Source organism: Miscanthus floridulus, chromosome 18, assembly GCF_019320115.1.
Source record: "Miscanthus floridulus cultivar M001 chromosome 18, ASM1932011v1, whole genome shotgun sequence".
In the NCBI taxonomy this organism is placed as follows: domain Eukaryota; kingdom Viridiplantae; phylum Streptophyta; class Magnoliopsida; order Poales; family Poaceae; genus Miscanthus; species Miscanthus floridulus.
In genome coordinates this window covers 136,258,137-136,281,394 of record NC_089597.1, presented here as the reverse complement: position 1 = coordinate 136,281,394, position 23,258 = coordinate 136,258,137, and the positions used below count along the sequence as shown (strand labels likewise).

At 42.2% G+C, this 23,258-nt stretch overlaps 2 protein-coding genes across 2 annotated transcripts; one reads left to right on the top strand and one right to left on the bottom strand.

The window, feature by feature from the left end:
- The first annotated feature begins 16,596 nt into the window (after nt 1-16,596).
- On the top strand, nt 16,597-20,256 carry LOC136520498 (signal peptide peptidase-like 5). Its single transcript, XM_066514040.1, has 14 exons — nt 16,597-16,905; nt 17,027-17,185; nt 17,282-17,393; nt 17,576-17,695; nt 17,857-18,008; nt 18,091-18,273; nt 18,524-18,558; nt 18,680-18,836; nt 18,916-18,969; nt 19,074-19,166; nt 19,254-19,396; nt 19,475-19,545; nt 19,657-19,740; nt 19,859-20,256. Exons 1-14 carry the CDS (start codon nt 16,777-16,779, stop codon nt 19,975-19,977), a joined length of 1,611 nt encoding a protein of 536 aa, XP_066370137.1. The 5' UTR covers nt 16,597-16,776; the 3' UTR covers nt 19,978-20,256.
- Nucleotides 20,257-20,449: 193 nt separating this feature from the next.
- LOC136520499 (zinc finger protein ZAT5-like) lies at nt 20,450-21,728 on the bottom strand. The gene has a single exon (XM_066514041.1). It carries the CDS (start codon nt 21,667-21,669, stop codon nt 20,746-20,748), a length of 924 nt encoding a protein of 307 aa, XP_066370138.1. The 5' UTR covers nt 21,670-21,728; the 3' UTR covers nt 20,450-20,745.
- Nucleotides 21,729-23,258: the final 1,530 nt, after the last annotated feature.

The window sequence follows — 23,258 nt, the reverse complement described above, 5'->3', positions numbered from 1 at the left end:
TCCAACATTCTTGACATGAACCATCTGATGGATCTGAAAAGAACAACTGCTGCTGACGAAGATCAACTACCAACTGTCACTTCCAAGGCTTGGCCTCGATCCGTACTCGTGAGCTTGGCCTCAAGTGGACTAACAACTGCAAATAGGACCTCAATGGCACTGACTCACTGCACGATATAATAGAGGATATACAAATAATCTTAATTATTCATCTAGAGATACGCAACCCAAGGAAGCAAGCAATTAGGTATGAAATTGGAAATGAGGGCTTGCTACCTGATGAACCAGCGAAACGACGAGGAGAGAAACGGAACGGGGAACCAATGGGTTGGCAACTGGAGATTAGGGTTTGCTGGTCGACGAGGATCAACGACAGGGATTGTGGCGCTGAAACAGAGCAGGGAGGCGATGCTAGCATGGGAGTTGTGCTAGGGAAACAGTGGGGTGGTGGCTCAGCTCGGGTGCGGTAGCACAGGTAGGTTGTGGCGGCGTGGGCTATCAGCATAGCAGCGTGGGCAGGGCACAAGGAGCGGCGGCGCGGGCACAACGCGGGTAGGGCATAGGTGTGGCATAGGGAGCGGCGGCGTGGCAGAGAGTTGGTAGTTCTAGGGCAAGGTCATGGCGCTGTAGGGTTATAAGGGGTCCCTCGACCGTGATAGAAAAGGAAACAAGATAAGAAATTGAATCCCACACGTTTTCTACTGATCGGACACTCTGGTGGCAGTGACCGGACACTGCCACCTAGCATCTGGTCGATTCCAGAGATGTCCAAATCCCCTAGAATCGTGATCGAACACGTCCGGTGAACACTGATCGGACGCAGCCAGAGTCTAGTGCAAGCTACCATCGACCGGACACTGGATCGCCATCTGACCGGACGCTAGAAGAACACTATTTCAACGTCCGGTCACTCCTTCTCAATAGCAGTTCACCTCCTATGAACTGACCGAACGTTGGACATCAGAGTCCGGTGCAGCGTCTGGTCACCCTTTTTTCAGCAAATCTTCAAAGTCCTTCGTGCTGCATGTTCCCAATCAAGTCCCAACTCTATTAAGATCCAAATAAACACCAATTGGGACTGATATGAGTGATCTCTCTCAAACCCTCAAGTTTTTTAAAATATTTTGCCTTAGGCTATAATTTTTTAAGAAAATAGGCAATAAGAGGACAATTTAAGATAAACGACAAAGCAACATTCATGCATATGCAATGCAATACTTGAAAGTAAATCTAGTTGCTTATCAAGTTTGATCCAAGGTTATGCTTCTTCACACGCTTTACGGCGGTTGTCTTAACCATGTTAGACAAGCCCTATATGCATTACTAAAAATTAAACATGTTGTATATTACAATGTAATGCAAGGGACAATACAAGCTTATCTTCTAGTGAAGTTACTAAAATCAAGAACATTGAGCTCATTCCGCAATTGACAAAAAATCGCCTCATCTAGCGGTTTAGTGAAGATATCTGCCAGTTGATCCTCGGTCCTTACACCTTCTAATGATATATCATTTTTAACAATATGATCTCTAAGAAAGTGATGGCGGATATCTATGTGCTTGGTGCGAGAGTGTTGAACTGAATTTTTTGCAAGTTTTATGGCACTTTCATTGTCACACAAAAGAGGTACTTTTTCTAGAACTACACCATAGTCTAGCAAAGTTTGCTTCGTGTAAAGTATTTGTGCACAACAAGCACCCGCGGCAATGTATTCCGCTTCGGCGGTGGACAAGGCCACACTATTTTATTTCTTGGAGGTCCAAGACACAAGTGATCTACCAAGTAAATGGCACCCTCCGAATATGCTTTTTCTATCAACTTTGCAACTGACATAATCCAAATCAGAATAGCCAACTAATTCAAATATAGCTCCTTTGGGATACAAAAGGCCAATGCTTGGTGTGTGCTTAAGATACCTAAGGATTCTTTTTACGGTAATCAAATGAGTTTCCTTAGAATTAGCTTGAAATCTAGCACACATACACACACTAAACATGATGTTGGGCCTAGATGTGGTTAAATATAATAAGCTACCAATCATAGAGCGGTAGATAGTTTGATCAACCATGTTACCTCTCTCATCTAGGTCGAGATGTCCATTAGTTGGTATTGGTATCTTGATTGGCTTACATTCATTCATCTTGAATCTCTTAAGAAGATCATTTGTATATTTCTCTTGAGAGATGAAAATCCCTTCTCTTATTTGTTTGACTTGAAAACCAAGAAAGAATGTAAATTCTCCAATCATTGACATTTCGAACTCCTTTGACATCAATTCACCAAACTCTTTGCAAGAATCTTCATTTGATGATCCAAAGATGATATCATCAACATATACTTGACAAATGAAGATATGCCCATCAAGCTTCTTGGTGAATAGTGTGGTGTCGACCTTCCCGATGGTGAAACCCTTCTCAATGAGGAAGTCCCGAAGGCGCTCATATCAAGCTCTTGGGGCTTGCTTAAGCCCATATAATGCCTTGGATAACCTATAAACATGATTAGGATATCTAGGGTCTTCCAACCCGAGAGATTGATCAATATAGACTAGTTCATTAACAAAGCCATTTAAAAATGCACTTTTCATATCCATTTGATATAGTTTCATTTCATGATGTGATGCATATGCAAGGAGGATACGAATGGCTTCTAGTCTTGCAACCGGTGCAAATGTCTCTCCAAAATCCAATCCTTCAACTTGAGAGAACCCCTTTGTAACTAGTCTTGTCTTATTCCTTGTAACAGAACCGACCAAATCATAAGAACGTAAGTACAAAAACAATCACCGAAGTGATCAAATTCCTATACTTAAGCTCCCATAATCCCGATAGTCCGAAAATCATGAAGGATTTCAACCAACTCTCGACATACAAACCAAGACCATAGTGATTCAACACAACACATCATTCATTACAACATTTCACAAGTAGCATTTGGATTACATCCATCAGAGTTCAAATAAAATATTACAAACCAAGTTCAAATTTGCGGAAGCAACAAAGTTTAGTACATAACTTCATAGTTTCAAATACATTGCTAGATCTTAGTCATGTCCCACAAAAGCATCTTTAGGTACGAGAACTAGGAGAGACCGTGCCCAATGGTCTAGTCTTCATCCCCAGCCGGGAGAAGGCAATACTTGCAGCAACCAAAGTAGAACTAGTCATCTGCAACAGGTGGGAGATAAACCCTGAGTACAAGAAGGTACTCAGCTAGACTTACCCGTCAAAACCAGAAATAAAAGACACCAAGGGTCATGCAAGGCTTATGAGGTGGGCTAGCTGGACACAGTTGCATAAAAGAGCTTATGAACATAGTAACCAATTTAAACTTCACATCAAGTTTCTCATTATTTACCTGTCCACTAGATTTGCACTTGTACTAGAGCACTCACTTATTAGGAGCAAACAGTATTAACCATAGCAGGTATAATAAGGCTGTCATTATCATATCATCATTTCCGAACCATTATGTTATTTAGTGTATCTACTTTAGAGATAAGCCCATCAAGTTCTCACTAACCAGGAGAGACAGCGACTCGAATCGAATTACAACTCAGCTGAGGGGGTATTCCTAACTCTCACCCTGGCATACTTTGCAAGGGTAGCTATGGGTCACCTTTGGGACAACTCAGGAACTAAATTCGTAGGTTCGATCAGCGCCAACACTCTCAGGGATTACCCTTCTGCCAGGACGATCAGGACTTTTAAATTACCTGCCCTTGGACTCATGCCTACGGCTCCCTTCCGAGGCGCACTTTATACTTATCGACTCCCGGCCTAAGGTGAGCTACTCGGCTTCATGGTCGGTCATCGGACACGGCCAACTAAGAGAGAGGCATGCGTTCAACATGAATAGGAACAACTCCAAGATTCAGTCCTTAAACGACACAGACAGAGTCACTGCAAATTGACAAGCCTCCGTCCGATCTTCATTTCAAGTTAAGACAGGTTCTTTTTCACGATAGCAATTATAGCCAACCGTGCCATATGTATACTCCTATATCGCGTAGGTGACAGGAAATCACCTGACTTCTACCACGTTTAAGCAGGGCTAAGCAATATACGAACCAAAGCTACATAGGATTCAGGGTATCAATATCTGGACAAGGATTGGATAACCAATGCAGCAAGTGTTTGCATCCAACACCTAAACTTAATGCAACAATATATATATATATGTAACAATAATACTTTAACTGCATTTCGAAAATTAGGAGGCTTAATATGCTCCGGGGCTTGCCTTTCACAAAGTTGCACGGATGGTGCTTCGGGCACTCAACGGCGACCTTGTCTGGCACTTCTCCCGAGGGCTACACCTCCTGAACCTTCGGTGTTGGCTGCTGCTGCTCCCCGCTCAGTTCCTCGAATTCCAGCAGTGTCACACCTTCCGGTACACCTATTGCATGCCGATGCACAAGATAAATATCATGGATACATAAGGAATGACATAATGCTCATGATGAATGGATCACAGTAAGTGTTTTAACGAAAACATCACTGGACACTCGTTTACCGATTAAGAATAGCTCTATTCAAATCACTTTAAAACATGTATCTAACTTAACTTGAAGAACAAGATCAACTTACCTAACTTACATAACCTAAGATAAAGATGCTCATCTTCAGTTAAAGGCCTAACACCTAGGAATATTACCACAAGCTTAGGAATAGTAAAGGCATACTTAAATTAACAGTCAAAGTTTTATATGCAAACGAGCAGTTCCTTAATTCAATCACAACAAGAATTCTACAAATCCAAATGACTTGCAAGAGGACATTCTAGAAAGCTTATGAAATTCTCTACAAATCATTTGTAAACATCGAAGCATGATTCTTACGTTAACCAAATCGAATTCAAGTAAACCTAGAATCTGTCCAGAAATGACAGGTTTACTAAATTAATTATTTAGTGATGATGCAAAAGCATAATTGGACCAAACCAAGTTTACCAACTTGTTGCACATACCAGAGGAACATCAGAAAGTATAGTGTCAACTTCTAATTAGATTATTTAATGCCCTTTTCTAATTTATTTAGTTAATTAGGTGATTAAAGCAATATATAGTAAAACTATTCAGAAAAATCTACAAAAATTATAGTAGCTATCTCATGCTTCACATAGACTACCATAAAAATTTCAAAGCAATTGGACAAGCAGAACTTGCTGTATCAAAAATAACAGATGGCAGGGCTATTTCTAGCATAATTAGGAAACCCTATTGAAAAGTGTCAAGCAATAGATTTCTCATTTTTCCTAGTATCATTCTAGCATAAGAATAGCACTCACCAAATTTTACCTTTACTGGATCTATAGAAAAATTATGAAAATTCACACAAGTCGATCCATGCAAACAAGAGAATTTCCTAACTCCTACAAACAGTGTCCAAAATGTATGAAAATTTAACTATAGGCTGCTCATGATATGAGCAGTACACCATAAAAATTTCATGCCATTAGGAGCTACACAGAAAAGATATAATTACCCCTATTTTCCACATGATTAAAAGAGATAATTAGCAACTCCATTTTTCATAACAGAACATGGCATAAATTATATTTTTAATATAAACTAGACATTACCAGGAACTCAATAAAATTGGAACCACATCATTTGGATCTACCAACTAGGAGATACACATTTTTGAATATGTACTCAAATCTGTGAAAAAGAATAAAACAAAACAAATTTGAAACCCTAACCCTACTGCTGGGCCAGCCCGAAAGAACACGGCGGCCCACAACACATGCGCCAGCAAATGCCAGCGCGGCCCAGAAGCAGCGTGGCCTAGGTCAGGCTCCCGCCTCAGCTCGGCGACTGATGAGCGGGTCCCGCGAGTCAGTGAGACAGACAGGGGAGGAAGAAGGGACGACGGCGTAACTCATCGCCGGTGACAGCTCCGGCGAGGCCATCAGTGCCAATGTGTTCACCTCACTCGTGCGCACCTAGTGGAACCATCTATTATAATGATTGCAGCGGCTAGAGGGAGTGGCGACAGCCATGGCGGTGCATGACCACGGTTTGGCCGGCTCCGGCGAGGCCCGACCCCGTAGGGTGCGGCTAAGCTCGGTACGAGCTTCTAGAGTTCACTACCAAGCTAACCAAGCAAAGTGGAGGGGATGGGAAGGCCGCGGTGGCAATTGGCCGTGTGGAGCGCCAACTCCGGCGAGGTCCTGCCATGGCGGCGGTGGAGGAAATGGCGAATACGCCCTTACCAAGCCTCAAACGACACGATTGAAAGGTGGAGGAGGTAGAGGAGATCACGGTGAAGCTAGGGACGAGCTGGCCGATGTGTTTTTGTAATGGCGAGCAAGCATGAGCTCGTTGAAGTCGCTGCGGCGGTTGCTGCGGAGCTACGGGCGAGCGAAGGAAGCCGAGGAAATGGAAATTGAACTGGCGAGTGGTTGATAGGCGCGAGGGGGTGCTCAAGTCATGGCCAGCCATGCCAGGGCGTCCGCGGTGCATGGCAGTGCGAGCAGGAGACCGGCGACGAGTGTCACCCATGCAGCGCTCGTTTTCTGAATGTTGTCAATTACTGCAGCTCGCATTCAGTTAACGCGATCAGCCTGACAGGGCAACTTCGACGCGTTAAAACGGCTAAACCGTTGATCCATCGCAAAAACTGTGTACATGAAAATTGTAGGCCTACCTTCCATCTCCAACTTCTATTCAAGGATCATTGTCTAATTCGCCATGGATCAGAAGTTACATCAAGCCAAAGTTGGCTTGATCCAACTGAAACTGGACTTATGACTTAGCAAAATTTCTAAGTATGAAATCAGCAGGGAAATATGACTTGTGGGCCTTGTTTGAACATGTTCTAGCCATTTTCATGAGTTGATCATAAAACAACTTTTGTTCCTTGATAAATTGGCTACAACTTTGGTAAAGGGTGCATAGCCATGAAAGGTCTCTAGGTTGGTCTTTTGAATTAGTCAAATAGTGGCACTTTATAAGTCATTCTAAGTCAAACCTCCACTAGAGGGTATTTTTGTCATTTTGATCCACATAAACAATGTCCCATCAATTACCATAAGTGTAGTTAAGGTGTATTAGACCATGATTAACCACTCTACACAAGTGCTACCCCAACTTCTAATGATCACATGTGATGAAGCAACCAAAACAATCAATTTCACTCTAATGTTGCAATTCCATGTTTCACATGTTTCATGACTTGGTTGCAATTTTAAACTTGTCATATTACTACCATGTTGCCATGTTTCAAGGTATGAGAAACTCATGTTGCATTCACATGTTTCACTACTACCATTCACAAGCAATCAAGTATAAAACAAACATAATTGCGAATGTTGCATATGCATGTTTCAGTGACAATGGCATGATGAGATAGACGATGCACATGTTTATGAAATGAATTGAAATTTTGTGGAAGCCAAACACCTAGGGTGTTACAGCCCTCTCCCTTAGAAAAAAAATCTCATCCCGAGATTTGGAAAGCGTACCAATCAGTATAGAAAGCTGGGTAATTTTCCTTTAAATAATCTTCCCGCTCCCATGTTGTATCCTGATCACTATGATTACTCCAAACTACCTTGTATAACTTAACTACTCGCCTTTGAGTCACCCTTTCTTGAGTATCCAGGACTCGCACGGGCTTCTCCTCATAAGAAAGATCAGATTTCAAGTTGATTCTCCTCGTTGCTATTCTTTCCTCGGGAATACGGAGACACTTCTTCAGCTGAGACACATGGAATATCGGGAATATAGCTCCCATTTCACGTGGTAGATCGAGTTTATAGGCTACTCTTCCACTTTTCTTGATAATGCGGTAAGGTCCAACATATCGAGGCTCAAGCTTCCTTTTGATTCCAAACCGTTTTACTCCTTTTATAGGGGATACCTTTAGATAAACATGGTCACCTACTTCAAACTCAATAGGTTTTCTTCTCTTATCAGCGTAGCTCTTTTGTCTAGCCTGAGCGGCAGTCATATTTTTCTATATAGTTTGGACTTGCTCTTCGACTTCTTTTACAAAATCAATACCATAGAATCTTCTTTCTCCGGGTTCCACCTAGTTGAAAGGAGTCCTACACTTGTGGCCATAAAGAGCTTTAAAAGGAGCCATTTTGATACTCTCTTGATAACTGTTGTTATAAGAGAATTCAGCGAGAGGCAACCATTCCTCCCAAGAGCCTTTGCAAGAGATAAGACAAGCTCTAAGCATGTCTTCAAGAATTTGATTAACACGCTCAGTCTGTCCTAATGTTTGCGGATGATAAGCAGAACTGCGAATTAGATGAGTGCTAAGATTCTGATGTAAGCACTCCCAAAAGTGAGCCGTGAATTGCGGTCCTCTATCTAACACAATAGATTTGGGTACACCATGGAGACGTACCACTTGTTGAAAATAGATATCAGCATAATTATGAGGGTGATAGGTAGACTTGACCAGAATAAAGTGAGCATAATTCTTATTTTAGCTTGTTATGGCTAGTGATGAGCTCATTGTGTATCCTCTCAAGTTTATCATGTTTATCTCTAAGCTCTTTTTTAGAAGATTTGAGCTCCTTGAGTTTGGATGATATAACATCATTTGCTTCTCTAAGCTCAATACTAGTCTTTTCTGCCATATCACATTTTGCTAAAAGTGAATCATTCTTAGCTTCTAGCTTTTCATTCTTAGCTCTAGTCTTTATAATGATCTTAGTGTATTGTTTTAGCAATCTAGCAAGATCATCTTAAGAAGGTGATTCATATTCATCATCATCACTATCGCTATCATCATTACTAGTAAGTTCATCACCATTACTATCATCATCATTTGATACCTTGCGTTCACCCTTGGCCATAAGACATAGGTGTGTAGAGGATGATGATGATGGTGGCGGTGAAGATGATGAAGAGTCAATAATAATTGCGTCCACCTTCTCGTTGTCACTATCATCATTGGATGAGCCACTAGATGAATCAATGTTCGTCAGTCAATCACCGACGATGTATGCCTTTTCACTCGTCTTCTTCTTGTGGAAGTCCTTCTTCTTGCCATCTCTTCTCTTGTATGGCTTGTTTTTCTTCTTCTCATCTTCTTCTTCATTACTTGAGTCATCTTTCTTGCCCTTGTACTTGTTTTTGAACTTGTCTTTCTTGGGCTTGGTGCATTGGTGTGCTAGATGACCAAGTTCTTCACAATTGTAGCAATCTATCTCAGAGATTGGTTTCCTTCTAGAGCTAGTGAAGAACTTCTTCTTCTTGCCATCGAACTTGATGCCACTCTTGTTGAGCTTCTTTAGCATCTTGGCGGTTTTTCTCACCATGAGTGCAAGACTTGCATCATCAACTTCATCATCACTTGAGCTCTCATACTCAAGTCTTGCTTTGCCCTTCTCTTGACTAGCTTTGAATGCTAAGTCCTTGTCTTTCTTCTTGGTAGACGATGAGCCATCTTGTGGTGTGATATGCATATACATCTCATGAGCATTGATCTTTCCCAAGATTTGTGTCGGTGTAGTGGTGGAAAGATCACCTTGATGAAGCACATTCACAATATGCCCATATTTATCAATGGAGAGGACACTTAAGATCTTTCTTACAACATCGGATGGTTGTATTTAAGTGAGTCCAAGCCCATTGACTTCCTCTACAAGAACATTCAAGCGTGAGTATATTTCATTAGCACATTCTTTAGGAAGCATCTCAAAAGAGTTAAGCTTTTTCATGACAAGATGATAGCGTTCCTCACGCTCACTCTTTGTTCCCTCTTAGAGCGCACAAACGTCCGACTATAGTGCATGGGCGTCTTTGTGGTTCATCACCCGGTTAAACACATCTTTGCAAAGGCCTCTAAAGATGGTGTTTCGAGCCTTTACATTCCATTTCTCATAATTTACCTCATCGCCTTATAGGTGTGTAGCATCCTGAGGTTTTGGGAAGCCATGTGAGGCGGCTCTAAGTATTCCAACATCTAGAGCTTCTAAGTACACCTCCATGCGAATTTTCCAATATGGAAAATCATCCCCCTCAAAGATAGAAGGAGGTCCATCCCCGTGAGACATCTTTCTCTAGGCGGTTAAGCCTAAATATGTGAGCACGAGACTCTGATACTAATTGAAAGGATCAAGATGCCCAAGAGAGGGGTGAATTGGGCTAATTCTAAATTTCTTTGCAATAATTAAATCATATTGTTAGCCCAATTAACACCTTGTGCCTAGAAATTGTTTCTAAAGTTCTATCGCACAAAAAGTCTTGTAACCTAAGTTCCAATCCTACTCTAGCATGGCAATTCTATGAATATAAAGACAAGTATTGAATTGCTCAAAGTAAATGTTCAAAGTAAATGCTCAAAGTAACGAGAGAAGGAGGAACGCGGCGATGTTTTGCCGAGATATCGGAGAGTCGCCACTCCCCACTAATCCTCGTTGGAGCACCCGCGCAAGGGTGTAGCTCTCCCTTGATCCGCGCAAGGATCATGTGCTCTCTACGGGTTGATTCTTCGACACTCTGTCACAGTGAATCACCCACAACCACTCACAACTTAAGTTGGGTCATGCACAAGCTCCACCGGATGATCACCAAGCTCCCAATTACCACCAAGCCGTCTAGGTGATGACGATCACTAAGAGTAACAAGCACGAACTCTCACTTAACCACAACAAGCCTAATGAGAAGGGTGGATACATACTTTGCTACTCTTGATCTTACTAATGAGGGCTCTTTTTGGGATTCTCAAATCTCAATCACCTCACTAGGACATTGCTCTTGTTGGCATTCTTAAAGGTGTTTTTCAGTTGTTGAAATGAGCAAAAGTACCCCCACACACGAATGGAGGAAGTATTTATAACATGGGCTGAAAAATGAACCGTTATGTGTCTCTGCGGGGTGACCGGACGCTCTAGTCATGTTGACCGGACACGCCGGTCAGTTCACCCGGAACTCCAGTGTTTAAAGTGTGTCCGGATGTTGGTCAGCGTCCGGTCATGATTTTTCCTCTCTGGAACCTTACTGGAGTCAACCGGACACTGGCCCTCAGCGTCCGATCACTTCACCTCTCAGCGTCCGGTCACTTCCAGATGACTTCACCTTAATCAAATGAACTGATCGGACTCTGCACCAGTGTCCGATCAGTATTTGACCCTCCAATCACTTCTAACTTTCGAACGTACATGAATAAAGTTTACTCCAACGGATGTAAGGGCTTTTTAGGAGCTACCTAGTGCTAGGTTTAGCAAGTGTGCACCACACCTAACCCACTAGACTCACTTAGGTCAACCTACCCGTCCATATCCCCTTAATAGTACGGTCAAAGGAAAAACAAAGTCATAAACTACTCTAAGTGTCTCTTCAACATCAAACAACACTTAGAACTAGTCCATCCTTAACCTTGTCGTCCATCCTTTGAAAACCGAAATGATTTCCATCGTAGGGGCATGACCACCATGATAGCCCAATCGATCTCCATTTTCATGACCTAACTTAATTGCCTCTGTAAAACACACGTTAGTCATAGTAATCATGTATTGTCATTAATCACCGAAACCCAACTAGGGACCTAGATGCTTTCACTGTTGTTACTTTTATATGTAAGTTTCATTTAAAATAGCTATTAATTACGTTGGATATTAACAACATCACAATGATTAACGTTGTAAACAACATACTCATAGACATGTTCATTTAATTTCTTTTTTTTTATACCTATTTCAGCTCAGAATTATAAATTGTTGCTGCCTCGATTCAGTTTGAAGGAAGGAGTGAAGTGCTTATTTAGAAATAGACATGATCCTTACCATCAGCTAGGTGAAAATCGAAATGTTCTTTGATTTTGATGCTACTTCATTAGGGTAGCATAGCTTCAGTGCTTCACAAAATTCATTTCTCATAGTGATCGATGTTCCTGTAGCCAATTTTATTTTTGCAAGATCGAAAAATGCATATTTCAGCAAAGCATCCAATTCGAAATAGAAAATATCAATTTAGGTTGTGCCATGACCTGAGCATATCACTTATTAGCGATTATCGATTCTATTTCACTACATAATCTGAAAAGGGACAAAACCAAATGAATAAGTACTCCCTCCATTTCAAATTATAAGTCATTCAAAAAATTTTTGAGAGCTCAAGCATCTCAAGTTTGATAAAAAATTATATAGAAAATTAAACATCAAGCAATTTGGCTCCCGAACGATCAAGCAGGAACTGTTGGTATCTTTGCAGCACGATCGGCAATCCACTATTTCAGTCGGCATTTGGCTCTCGAACGGTGACCTATCAATTGGAGATAAGGCCACTACCAATAAGTCATATGTTATATTTTCCATCTCGATACATGGCCACCGCCAATACTACTCGCAGGTTCTCTACTGGAACAGCCCTAGCTGTCGCGGCAACGCCGCCACGCCTATGGTTTTCTAGTGTATGTGTAATTTTGGATCTGATGGAGTATTCTTCTATCTATCTATCTAATACATGAGAAAAAAATTACAAACTTTTGAAAAAAAAACCATGGACCAATAAAGATGTATGGCATGTGTATATGCATGTATTCCGTATGAAAATGAAAATGAAAATGATGACCATGACCACGCGATCGGCGTGGTACCGTACCTCCGCCGACGACGGACGGATTGATTGATGATGGATCGCCGGCCAGCCGGCCGGACACAGTACCAGCTGCTGCTGCTCTCGATCGATCTCTGTCTAGCTCATGCACCCGACGGAAAACCGTGCTGAGATATTATAGATGACGGCCGATCGGATCGGAGCGAGCTTACAGTAACAGCAGCAGCTTCCGATCGATCCATCCAACACCATGCATGCATGTACAGGTAGCTTGCTACTGCTAGCTAGTACTAGTACATACATGTACTCTACATGCATGCATGTATTAAACAAATAGGAGTATATGCATGCTTGCGCATACATGTACTCTACATGCATGCATGTATTAAACAAATAGGAGTATATGCATGCTTACCTTCTATGTGTTAGTGTCTCTATTCACTCCCGTCTCAGTCTCTCTAAATTTCCTATTTTTGTTTACCAATGACAAATTATCAGATAACGTATATAAAAATTACCTTCTCACAAGCACCCCTTCTAGGATTTTATATGTCTACTCCGTACTTATCAACTGTTGACACTATGTTATGTTGGGAACTACTATTTTGACTTTATGAGTTCGTAGATAACTTGTCTTCTAGGGTTGATCTAAAACTTTTTGTCATCACCAATAACTACACTACCTTCACTCTTAATAAAAACATTTAATAATCTATGCATACGATAGTGTTATTCTACACCCTAGGTGTATAGAATATTATTATCCATCTAGTAGCCAAAACTAACAATAAAATATTGAGTACTACTGAACCGCGTTTATTGACACGTGACTAATAAATACTACTAAATTTTGTTCAGTATAACAGTTTGGTTTAAAATATTACCTAGGGTGTAGAATAGCACATGTATCGATACCTATTTTGTTCACTATAACTTTTTATTTCATTTTTTTGGAGAGTCAAAATATCTAAGTTTGACCAAATTTATATAATAAAATAATAATATTTAGGATATCAACTAAGTATCATTAGATTCTTCATTAACTATATTTTTAAAGTACACCTATTTGATGTCATAAAATCTTTGTAATTCTTTTTATAATTTTGGTCAAACTTGAGATGCTTTGACTTTCTAGACTTATAATTTGAAATGTAGGGAGTAATTAAGTATCTTGAGTAATCCATAGCCGCCCTAGATACATATATGCTCTCCTTATACCCTAATTTTCTGGCCAACAAATAGTAGCGAATAAAAAGTTGATTTAATTTGTTTTTCGATGATGAGCATCACAGTGCATTTATATATTACATTATTATATTTTGCGATGAGCATATACACATGCATGCATGAATATATTCCCCCACTAGCTATGTCGTCTTTGCTATGGGGGTGTTGGTCGTAGATGGCTCTTTAAATTGTTGTAGTCGATCTTAGTTCACAGATATATGCCACATATTACATAAAGTTCACAGATACATTTTCATCATCAGAGTAGTGCTATCTAGGTTAACGCATGAAATCTTACTTAAGTGTTTGGTCATGAAAGGTGACCTTCATGAACAATGTCCTATTTGCTAACCCATGTGTTGTTAAATGTTTTTGTGACTCACATCCACCAAGTACATGTTTACACTCATGATCATTTGCATATGTACAAGGAAACATGCAATAACAAGCAAATGTTGCATATGTTTCAATCCAATGTTTCAATTGTAAATGCTTGTTTATGAATGCTTGATGCTCATGCTTATGCTATGCAAGTCAAGTTATGCAAGGCTAACACCTAGGGTGTTACATCGGTGACTCTTTTTCAAAGGTACCGGTAGGGTATCGGTGCATATATACCCAACAAAGCAATTTGCTTGTATACTCCCCATGTTCCGTGTCTCCTCTGTCCTAGGTAAAATGTAACGTGTATTTTGATTGGAAAAATTATACAAAATGGATTTTAACCTTCAACTTATGAAATGCTTTGTATTATTATTATTATACAATGCATTTATTATAAAATCCAACACATATGTGAAATTACATAGAATATAATGGTCCTTGAAGACAAATAATAAAAATCTGCAAATGCATGTAAATTTAACGTTTCCAAACTAAATAGTTAAGAGGTGATAGTAAGGTGTAGCTTTTCTAAAAGTACCTTCTGAAAAAGCTCGGGAAGCTGCTCTGAAGGAGTTTCTTTGCTTTTGGTACAAAATGCAGCTTTTGTTAACTTGAACAAACTACCCTGTTCGTGAGAGCTTATTTCTAGCTTTTTGGAGAAGTAAAAGCTAGAAGAAGCTCCCCCAAGGACTAGAATTTCTCTGCTTTTGTATAAAGTGCAGTTTTTGAAGCTTTTATTAGCTCGAAGAAGAAGCTACCCTAGTTGGGGAGCTTATAGCTTTTCGAGCTTCCTGGGGATGCAAAAGCTGCCTGAATCTCCCTTAAACAAGGCCAGAGTCATCAAAGGTTATAAAGTCTGGTTATTATATTGTTAAGCATAAAGCATGTGTGAGTGGAAGAAATATTTATTTGATCTTGATCATATGTATCCAGAAAAGATAGTAAAGCAGAAAAAACGACAATAAAGGTAAGGGGCGTATGTGATGTATTCATCTCCTACAACTAAAAAGAACAAAGTGTGGATATTTTTTGGTACAACATTTATTTTGGTTCGTCTGTCTGCCCACGCCTGCGATCCCACGATATCTTAATTACTGATTGATCGTGCCATTCTCCTTGATTGAATATTGCCTGTCATGTGATAGAGGAATCACGGTAAAATAGGAAGTAGAAAATTATTGTGCTATCCATATACACATTGCATGTTTGCATGCACCAGCATACATGACAACGAGCAAAAGAAAAGAGAATTAACACAAAAGAAAAGAGAATTAAGACAAAAGGAACCTCTTTGCATTTCTAATAACCTTGCCAAATCTGCCTAAATTTAGTTACTTCTCATCTTTGCATTTGCAAAAGGGACAACTTTTTTCTCCTTTTATTTGGTTTCACGCTCACGTGTTCCATCACCCTCGCTTGATGTTTCTTGCGTGAACCATAGTTGATGTCATCTGTCTTTCATGGCTCAGCCTCCCAATCCCAAGAGAAGGTCCCTACCTCTCTCGGACTGGTGATCCGGCCTGCTAGAGGATCTCATCGAGTCCATTGGACAGCGTCTCGTGTCAGGCCACGACGCGGCGTCCTTCCGATCCGCTTGTTCCTCATGGCGCGCCGCTGTCCCGTTCGCGACCTTCAGGCCGCTCCTGCTGCTCCCGTTCGACCCCGACTCGGACCGCGTCGGCTTCTACTGCGTCCCGGAGAAGAAGGTCTTGTCCAAGACGCTGCCCGACGTGCGCGACAAGGTGGCGTGCGGCTCCTCGTATGGGTGGCTGGCGCTCATGGATGAGGCGGCATCCGTGACGCTGCTGAATCCATTCGTCAGTGCCCGTGCCCCCCGCGTTGAGCTCCCGCCAGCAGACGAACACGTCGCGACGACGTCCTCATCGGAACACGTGTCTAGGGTCCACGGCCGGTGGGTCCTCCATCCCACCAACGGCTATGGGGACGCGGATGCCACAGACAGAGCCATCAAGCTAGAAGACATACGTACACTCATAATTTATTATTGGTAAAAACAGAAGGAGTGAATAGAGACAGCGACAGACATCAGGTATTTTTTTATGTCTGTTATCATGATAATTTATCATTGGTAAAAACAGGAGATGGGAGATGAGAAAGACTGAGGTTGGAGTGAACAAGACACAGACAGAGAGAGACAGTGGTGGAGTGGTGATAGACCGTGGAGTAGAAGGAACCCGATCTTAGGCCCGTTTAGATGTGAAAATTTTTAGCTTTGGATACTGTAGTACTTTCATTTATATTTGATAAAAATTGTTTAATTATAGACTATTTAGGTTTAAAAGATTTGTCTCGCTAATTATAGACAAACTATATAATTAATTATTCTTTTTATCTACATTTAATGCTCCATATATATACCATAAAATTTGATGTGACGAAGAATCTTGAAAAATTTTGGATTTTGGACTTACCCAAAAAGAAGGAAAGCGAGTCAACCCAACCCACCACCACCCCGAATCCCAAACGGAGGAGGGCACTGGGCGGGGCAGGTGGCGATTCGGCGATTCCCCTGTCACCGTCCGTCGTCCGTCGTCCGTCGTCTCCATCCCCTTCCATTTCCGGCGAGGGTCAAAGCAGGCTTCTTGCTCTTGCTCTTGGGGGTGGTTTGAGAGAGGGAGAGGAGATGGCCGCCGCGGCGGTCTTGGCGCTGCTCACGGTGTCGGCGCTGGCGGGGGCAGCTGCCGGCGGTGATATCGTCCACCACGACGACGAAGCACCCAAGATCCCTGGATGCTCCAACGATTTCATCCTGGTAAGATGAGAAAGTCTTCGTCTTTCCCCAACCCCAACCCACACCTAATTAAAGCAGCTGCACCCACCACTTCAGTTTAGTACTGAAATAGATTTTCGATTTCTTCCTGCTACTTGTCAAGGTAAAAGTGCAAAGCTGGGTCAATGGCAAAGAGGATGGCGAGTTTGTTGGTGTTGGTGCTCGCTTTGGTCCAAAAATCGTCTCCAAGGAGAAGCACGCAAACCGAACTAAACTCACGTTGGCAGACCCTATGGACTGCTGCTCTCGTCCAAAACACAAGGTGGTTTTTTTTATCCAACCACAACTTCAAGTTATTGCAGCCTGTCTTCCAACTGCCCAATGATTCCGTCCACTAAATGCTTCATCCTCGTTCTAGGTTTCTGGAGATGTTCTTTTGGTTCAAAGGGGCAAGTGCAAATTCACAAAGAAAGCAAAGTTTGCTGAAGCTGCTGGTGCTTCTGCTATAGTAATCATAAACCATGTCCACGGTGCGTTCAGCGTTGTCTTGTTTCCCTATCTATGACTTGTGGCATTGCTTCTTGTAAAAAATGTTATGTATCATCCTAGCCATGTTCCTTCAACATCACCTTGCATTACGTATTTAGGATATTAAAAACATCTTTGTATCAGTATTTGGTTTCACTAATTCTATCATGCATTTACTCTACAGAATTGTACAAGATGGTCTGTGAAAAGAATGAAACCGATCTTGACATAAATATACCTGCAGTTCTCCTGCCAAAAGATGCGGGTTCTGCTTTACATACACTTCTTACAGATGGTAACGCAGGTAAAATGTTAACTCACCATTATCACCAGCATTTTAATTTCCATGTGGAACATAAGGGTGTTAACACTTAACTGCCCCTTCCTTCACCTTTATGTATTTTGGTTGTTTGTTCTATCTGAAATAGCTTACCATGTACTGACTTATCCTTGTCTCTTCCTTAGTTTCTGTGCAGCTGTACTCTCCAGATCGTCCTGTAGTCGACACTGCAGAGGTGTTTCTATGGCTTATGGCTGTTGGCACAGTGCTTGGTGCTTCCTACTGGTCAGCATGGAGTGCTAGAGAAGCAGTTATTGAACAAGAGAAGCTCCTCAAGGTTCTGATCTCTACGCTGTGACACTTGCTCCAATATAGCTTCAACTAAAAATGATGTATTGACAAATGCACTTATTGTTAAGGATGGCCATGAAAGCCTACTGAATGTTGAGGCCGGAGGTTCTAGTGGCATGGTAGATATCAACGTGGCATCAGCGATAATGTTTGTGGTGGTTGCGTCATGCTTCTTAGTAATGCTTTACAAACTGATGTCTTACTGGTTTGTGGAGCTACTGGTGGTAATCTTCTGCATCGGAGGTGTAGAGGTGCATTTCTGACTATCAGTTTACTTACGGAAACATAATTTCGAAATACATGTTGTTATCAAATTAGTTGCTTTTACTCTCTATTTCATGGTACAAGTACCCTGAAGGAAACAGCCTAACAGGATGGTCTGCAGTTGGTTCACTGAACCAAAACTGCTTTGCTAGTTGATCGCTAAGCGAACTGTTGTTGGAGTTAATCCTTTACTACTTTTCCTTTCTTGAGGTAAAGCCTTTGTTTTTGTTTATGCAGGGTCTGCAAACATGCTTGGTGGCTCTGTTATCAAGGTACAGTGGATTGTCTTCGGGATTTGTTTCAGTCAACCATTCTGTTCAAGACCCTTGACAGCCAAGCTGAATTTTTCCACTAAACAAATACTAATGTTGACTAAATTGTGGAATCTTTCAGATGGTTTAAACCTGCTGCAGAATCTTTTGTGAAAGTACCATTCCTTGGAGCTGTTTCACATCTTACTCTGGCAGTTTGCCCATTTTGTGTTGCATTTGCTGTTCTGTGGACTGTTTTTCGCCAGCTTCCCTTTGCTTGGATTGGGCAAGACATTCTGGTGAGTGTCACCATCTGTAGTATTCGATGCCTCCCATTTTAGTTGTGAGATCAACTGATTCCAGACTCCGCACTTTCAGGGTATTGCATTGATAGTTACAGTCATCCAAATTGTCAGAGTACCTAACCTCAAGGTACTCAAACCGCTCTTGATTTTTGTCTTTCTGCTTTCTCTTGCTACAGCCTTTCTTGATAATAGTTGAGGTACGAGTTTTGTTTACCTTGTTGCCATGATCAGGTGGGTTCAGTTCTTCTCAGCTGTGCCTTCCTGTATGACATCTTCTGGGTGTTTATCTCCAAGAGGTGGTTTCATGAGAGTGTGATGATTGTGGTAAGCATGTGAAAGGGGATTCTGATATTTGGTGGGTCGATGGTATCCTGAATTTGCTGATTATAACATTTTGGTTTCTTCTGATAGGTTGCACGTGGCGACAAGACTGACGAGGATGGTGTGCCCATGCTGCTAAAAATCCCGCGAATGTTTGATCCATGGGGTGGATACAGCATCATTGGCTTTGGTGATATCCTTCTTCCTGGTCTTTTAGTTGCTTTCGCGCTAAGGTAAGTCTAGTCCGCAACCTGGCTTTTATTTCATGTGAATTCGGGTGATAAGTTTCTGTTGAATTGTTTGCTGTTCAGATACGATTTTGCTGCAAAGAAGGGCTTTCGGTCTGGTTACTTTTTATGGGCAATGGTGGCCTATGGCTCTGGTAGGTTTGAGTGGATGAGCGTTAGTCCACGCAGCAGGCAGAAGATTGAACCATGTTTTCTTTTCCCTTGTGGACATTAACTGGCTATTTCTTCTGTGGCCACATAATCAGGACTTTTAATCACATATGTTGCGCTGAACCTGATGGATGGGCATGGCCAACCTGCCCTTCTGTACATCGTGCCCTTCACTCTTGGTAATGGACATGGCTAGCTTGAGACTCTATTGGATTCATATATATGTAGATTATGAACGTCCAAGCAGGCCATCGCGTTGGGCTGATGTGTATGCGTGGATGTGTTTTGTTGGTACAGGCACCTTGATCGCACTTGGATGGAAGAGAGGGGAGCTGCCGAACCTGTGGGCAAGGGGAGAACCAGAGAGAGTGTGCACGCATCTGCATGTGCCGCTGCTGCTGACGACCCCAAACTAACCAGAGGCACTGCTGGGTCAGAATGCATGCTCCCTGACCCTGCGTCAACGGTCAGTAAAAACCAGCAAGGGTGCCCACTGCCGTGACCTCAGTTCCTTCCGGCAAATATACTAGTAACTAGTGACTAAATGTGTTGCCTGCTGGCAATATTGGTCAGTAAGAAGTTGTATTTTGGTCGAGACATTTGACTGATTTGTGAATTACTAGTGATTATGTAAGCAAGTTGTATTTGATGGAGATAGTTTGTTAGCTTGGTTTATATATCATCAGTTTGGGTTATCATGCCTGTGTCTGATCTGTGTGTGATGTGTATATATATAATAACTAGTGTAGATGGCAACATGCCAATAATGTTGGTTGCCATCTGTACTGTAGCAAGCAGTAATAAGTGCATGTACAAGTAAGACAAACAAAAGGATGGATAATATAATACACCCTTTGGTCCCAAAAAAAAACTGGATGTTTTAGTTTTGTCCTAGGTCAAGTTTTACCAAATCTATAGAGAAATTTGCTAACATTTATGACACTAGATAGGTATACCTTAATATTTGGGTGTATAAATTTGATCAAACTTTAGATAGTTTGAATTAAGACAAAACTAACTAAAAACAAAGTTTTTTTTTGGGGACAGAGCTAGTAATGTATAAATTCCAAAAATTAATATAATTACAGTAGTAAATTAGCTTGGCTCCGTCCCTCCCCATGTCGTCAACTGGAGTCAGCGTACGTCAGCAGCCATGGATATGATGGTTCGGTGAAGCTAGCTAGCTAGTGGCGAGACAAAGCATGCATCAACTGAACTGCTGGTTCATGGCATGGTGGCTTTGCCGGTGATGTCACCTCCTGCTCCGTCGACGGCGCTGGCAGCAGGTTGAGGTCCAGCTCCAGGTTGATGTTGCCCTCCTGCAGCAGCTTGCTACTGTCTTGCTCCCCCGTCCCCGTGGCGGTGACCACGCTCTCGGGCGTCGCTACGGCCGACGAGCTGGTGGTGAGCGGCCGGTGGCGCCTCATGTGCCCACCGAGCGCCTGCCCGGACGCGAACACCGCGCCGCATGACGAGCACTCGTGCGCCGGTCTCGTCGCCGCTGCAGCTGCTGCGTCGGTCCCCGCTGCAGCTGTGCGCAGGCTAAGCGTGGTGGTGACAGCAGCAGCCGCCTCCTCCGGCCGTCGCGGCTGCTGCTGCTGCTGCTTCTTATCATTGTTGTGGCTGGTGCGGTGTCCGCCGAGGGCCTGGAAGGAGGGGAAGCACTTGTTGCACGTCTTGCACTCGTACGACACGCACAAGCCACCTCCGGCCTCGGCGGCGGCGAAGAACCTGCGGCTCGTGCTCTTTGGCCTGCTGGCGGGTACCAGTGCCGGTGCCGGTGCCGGCATTACTCTTGCTGGCTCAACGGCGGCGGCGGGGCCCTGAGCGAGGAGGATGAGGCATTTGGCCATGTCCTCCTCCTCGTCTTCCTCCTCTTTCTGTGTGGTGGTGCTGCTGCTGCTGTGTGAGGAGGAGGATGAAGCGGCAGGCGACGAGCAGTGGTGTCGACGTCGCTTGCTGTTGCGCTGCGGCTTCAGCTTGGCGACGGAGGCGCAGGAGACGATGGCGCCGCCGGTGGAGTAGTCCGGGACCGACATCGGCGTGGTCGTCATGACAGATGAGCGCCTCTCTCTCCTCTCCTCCTCTTCCTCCTCCTCCTTGAGCATCTATTATATACCTATGTGCTTGCAAACAATAAAGGTAGGAGAGAGATGGATCGGAGATGCCGGCCGCTAGCTCCGATCCATCCACGACCAAAAATAACCCTGCTTTATAGGGATCAGGAACTGCATGCATGCAGATATAGCAGTGTCATGAATAGGGTTCTGGACGGCTCCTCTTCTCTTTTTATAGCAACAACCAAGAATTAACCAGAGGGAGAGAGAGCCCCGATCGCGCGCGCCATTCATTCCAACACAAATAATGACTACCTTTCACATATCTTAAACTAGTTGGATATCCCGCACATTGCTGCTGGAATCTCTTAGAAATAAAACTGTTGCATGTTTGAGTTGAATCATCTACACGTTCTTACATCTTTTTTTTTTTTAATTGTTGCATTAAGAGGTCGGAAGTAGCGGGATGACATGGCTATTAGTGAGAGATGATGTGGATGGCTTGCATATCGAGATAGAACTTGTAGTAGGGATTAGATTTATAAGAGATAGATTGACGGAATCAAACATTTCGTTATTGACAGGCACGTGCCATATACCACTGACGTTGTTCGTTATATGAAGACTTAAATCCGCATAGGCATATTCGAGTGCAAGGGATCTAACTAGTTAAAGCTAGAGTCGCTTCATGAATCCATTTCTACTTGATCACACAATTTAATACTCCCTCCGTTCCAAATTGTAAGACATTTTGGCTTTTCTTGATATATTGATTTTGCTATGTATTTAGATGTACACACTATATCTAGATTAAAAAAGGCAAAACGTCTTACTCCCTCCGTCTTAAGATATAAGGCACGATTTAACTTGGTGTGATCTTCAAGGTCATACTTTAACAGTTAATTTGTACTATTATATGTGATTTATGGCAACAACAAAGTATCATTAAAAAATATTTGTAAACACAAATCTAATGTTATCTATACTGTACTGTATTTTATTATTATTATTAGACTAATTATTGATAAAAAATAAGGAAGTTTGAATTCTGAAATACGTGCATGCCTTATATCCTTTGATGGAGAGAGTATAATTTAATTTTATAAGAAAACATAAGGCAAAGAACCAATCAACCTACCGAACCCTGATTTCTATTCATATTTTTAGCTTTCTATAGTCGTATAAGCCTTGCACAACCATCATCTCAATTGAATAACATCCATACATAAACATATGCTCCCTTTGTCTATTTTTAAATGTCGCTATAGTATTCGTAGAAAACATTTAGATCTCAAAATAAGTTCATCATGAAAATAAATCTAATAATCTATCTAGTGATAGTACCATAAATATTAATATTTTCTTATATATATTTGATCAAAGTTAAGTAAGTTTAACTTCTTACTTCTCAGGTAAAAATGGACGAAGTGAGTATATAATATTAAAGAAGGTCCTGCTTCTTGGGGACGGCAAGCTCGCTGAGTCCGGGCTGTGGCGGCTGCTGGAGATGGCAAGGACCTCGCCGGAGAGATGATTGATCCAGGCACTGGGGTGGGGTGCTTCCATCTCCAGCAATTGGGTCGTGAGTAATATACACACATTGACACATACATGCCCACCCATGCCACGGCTTGCGAGCT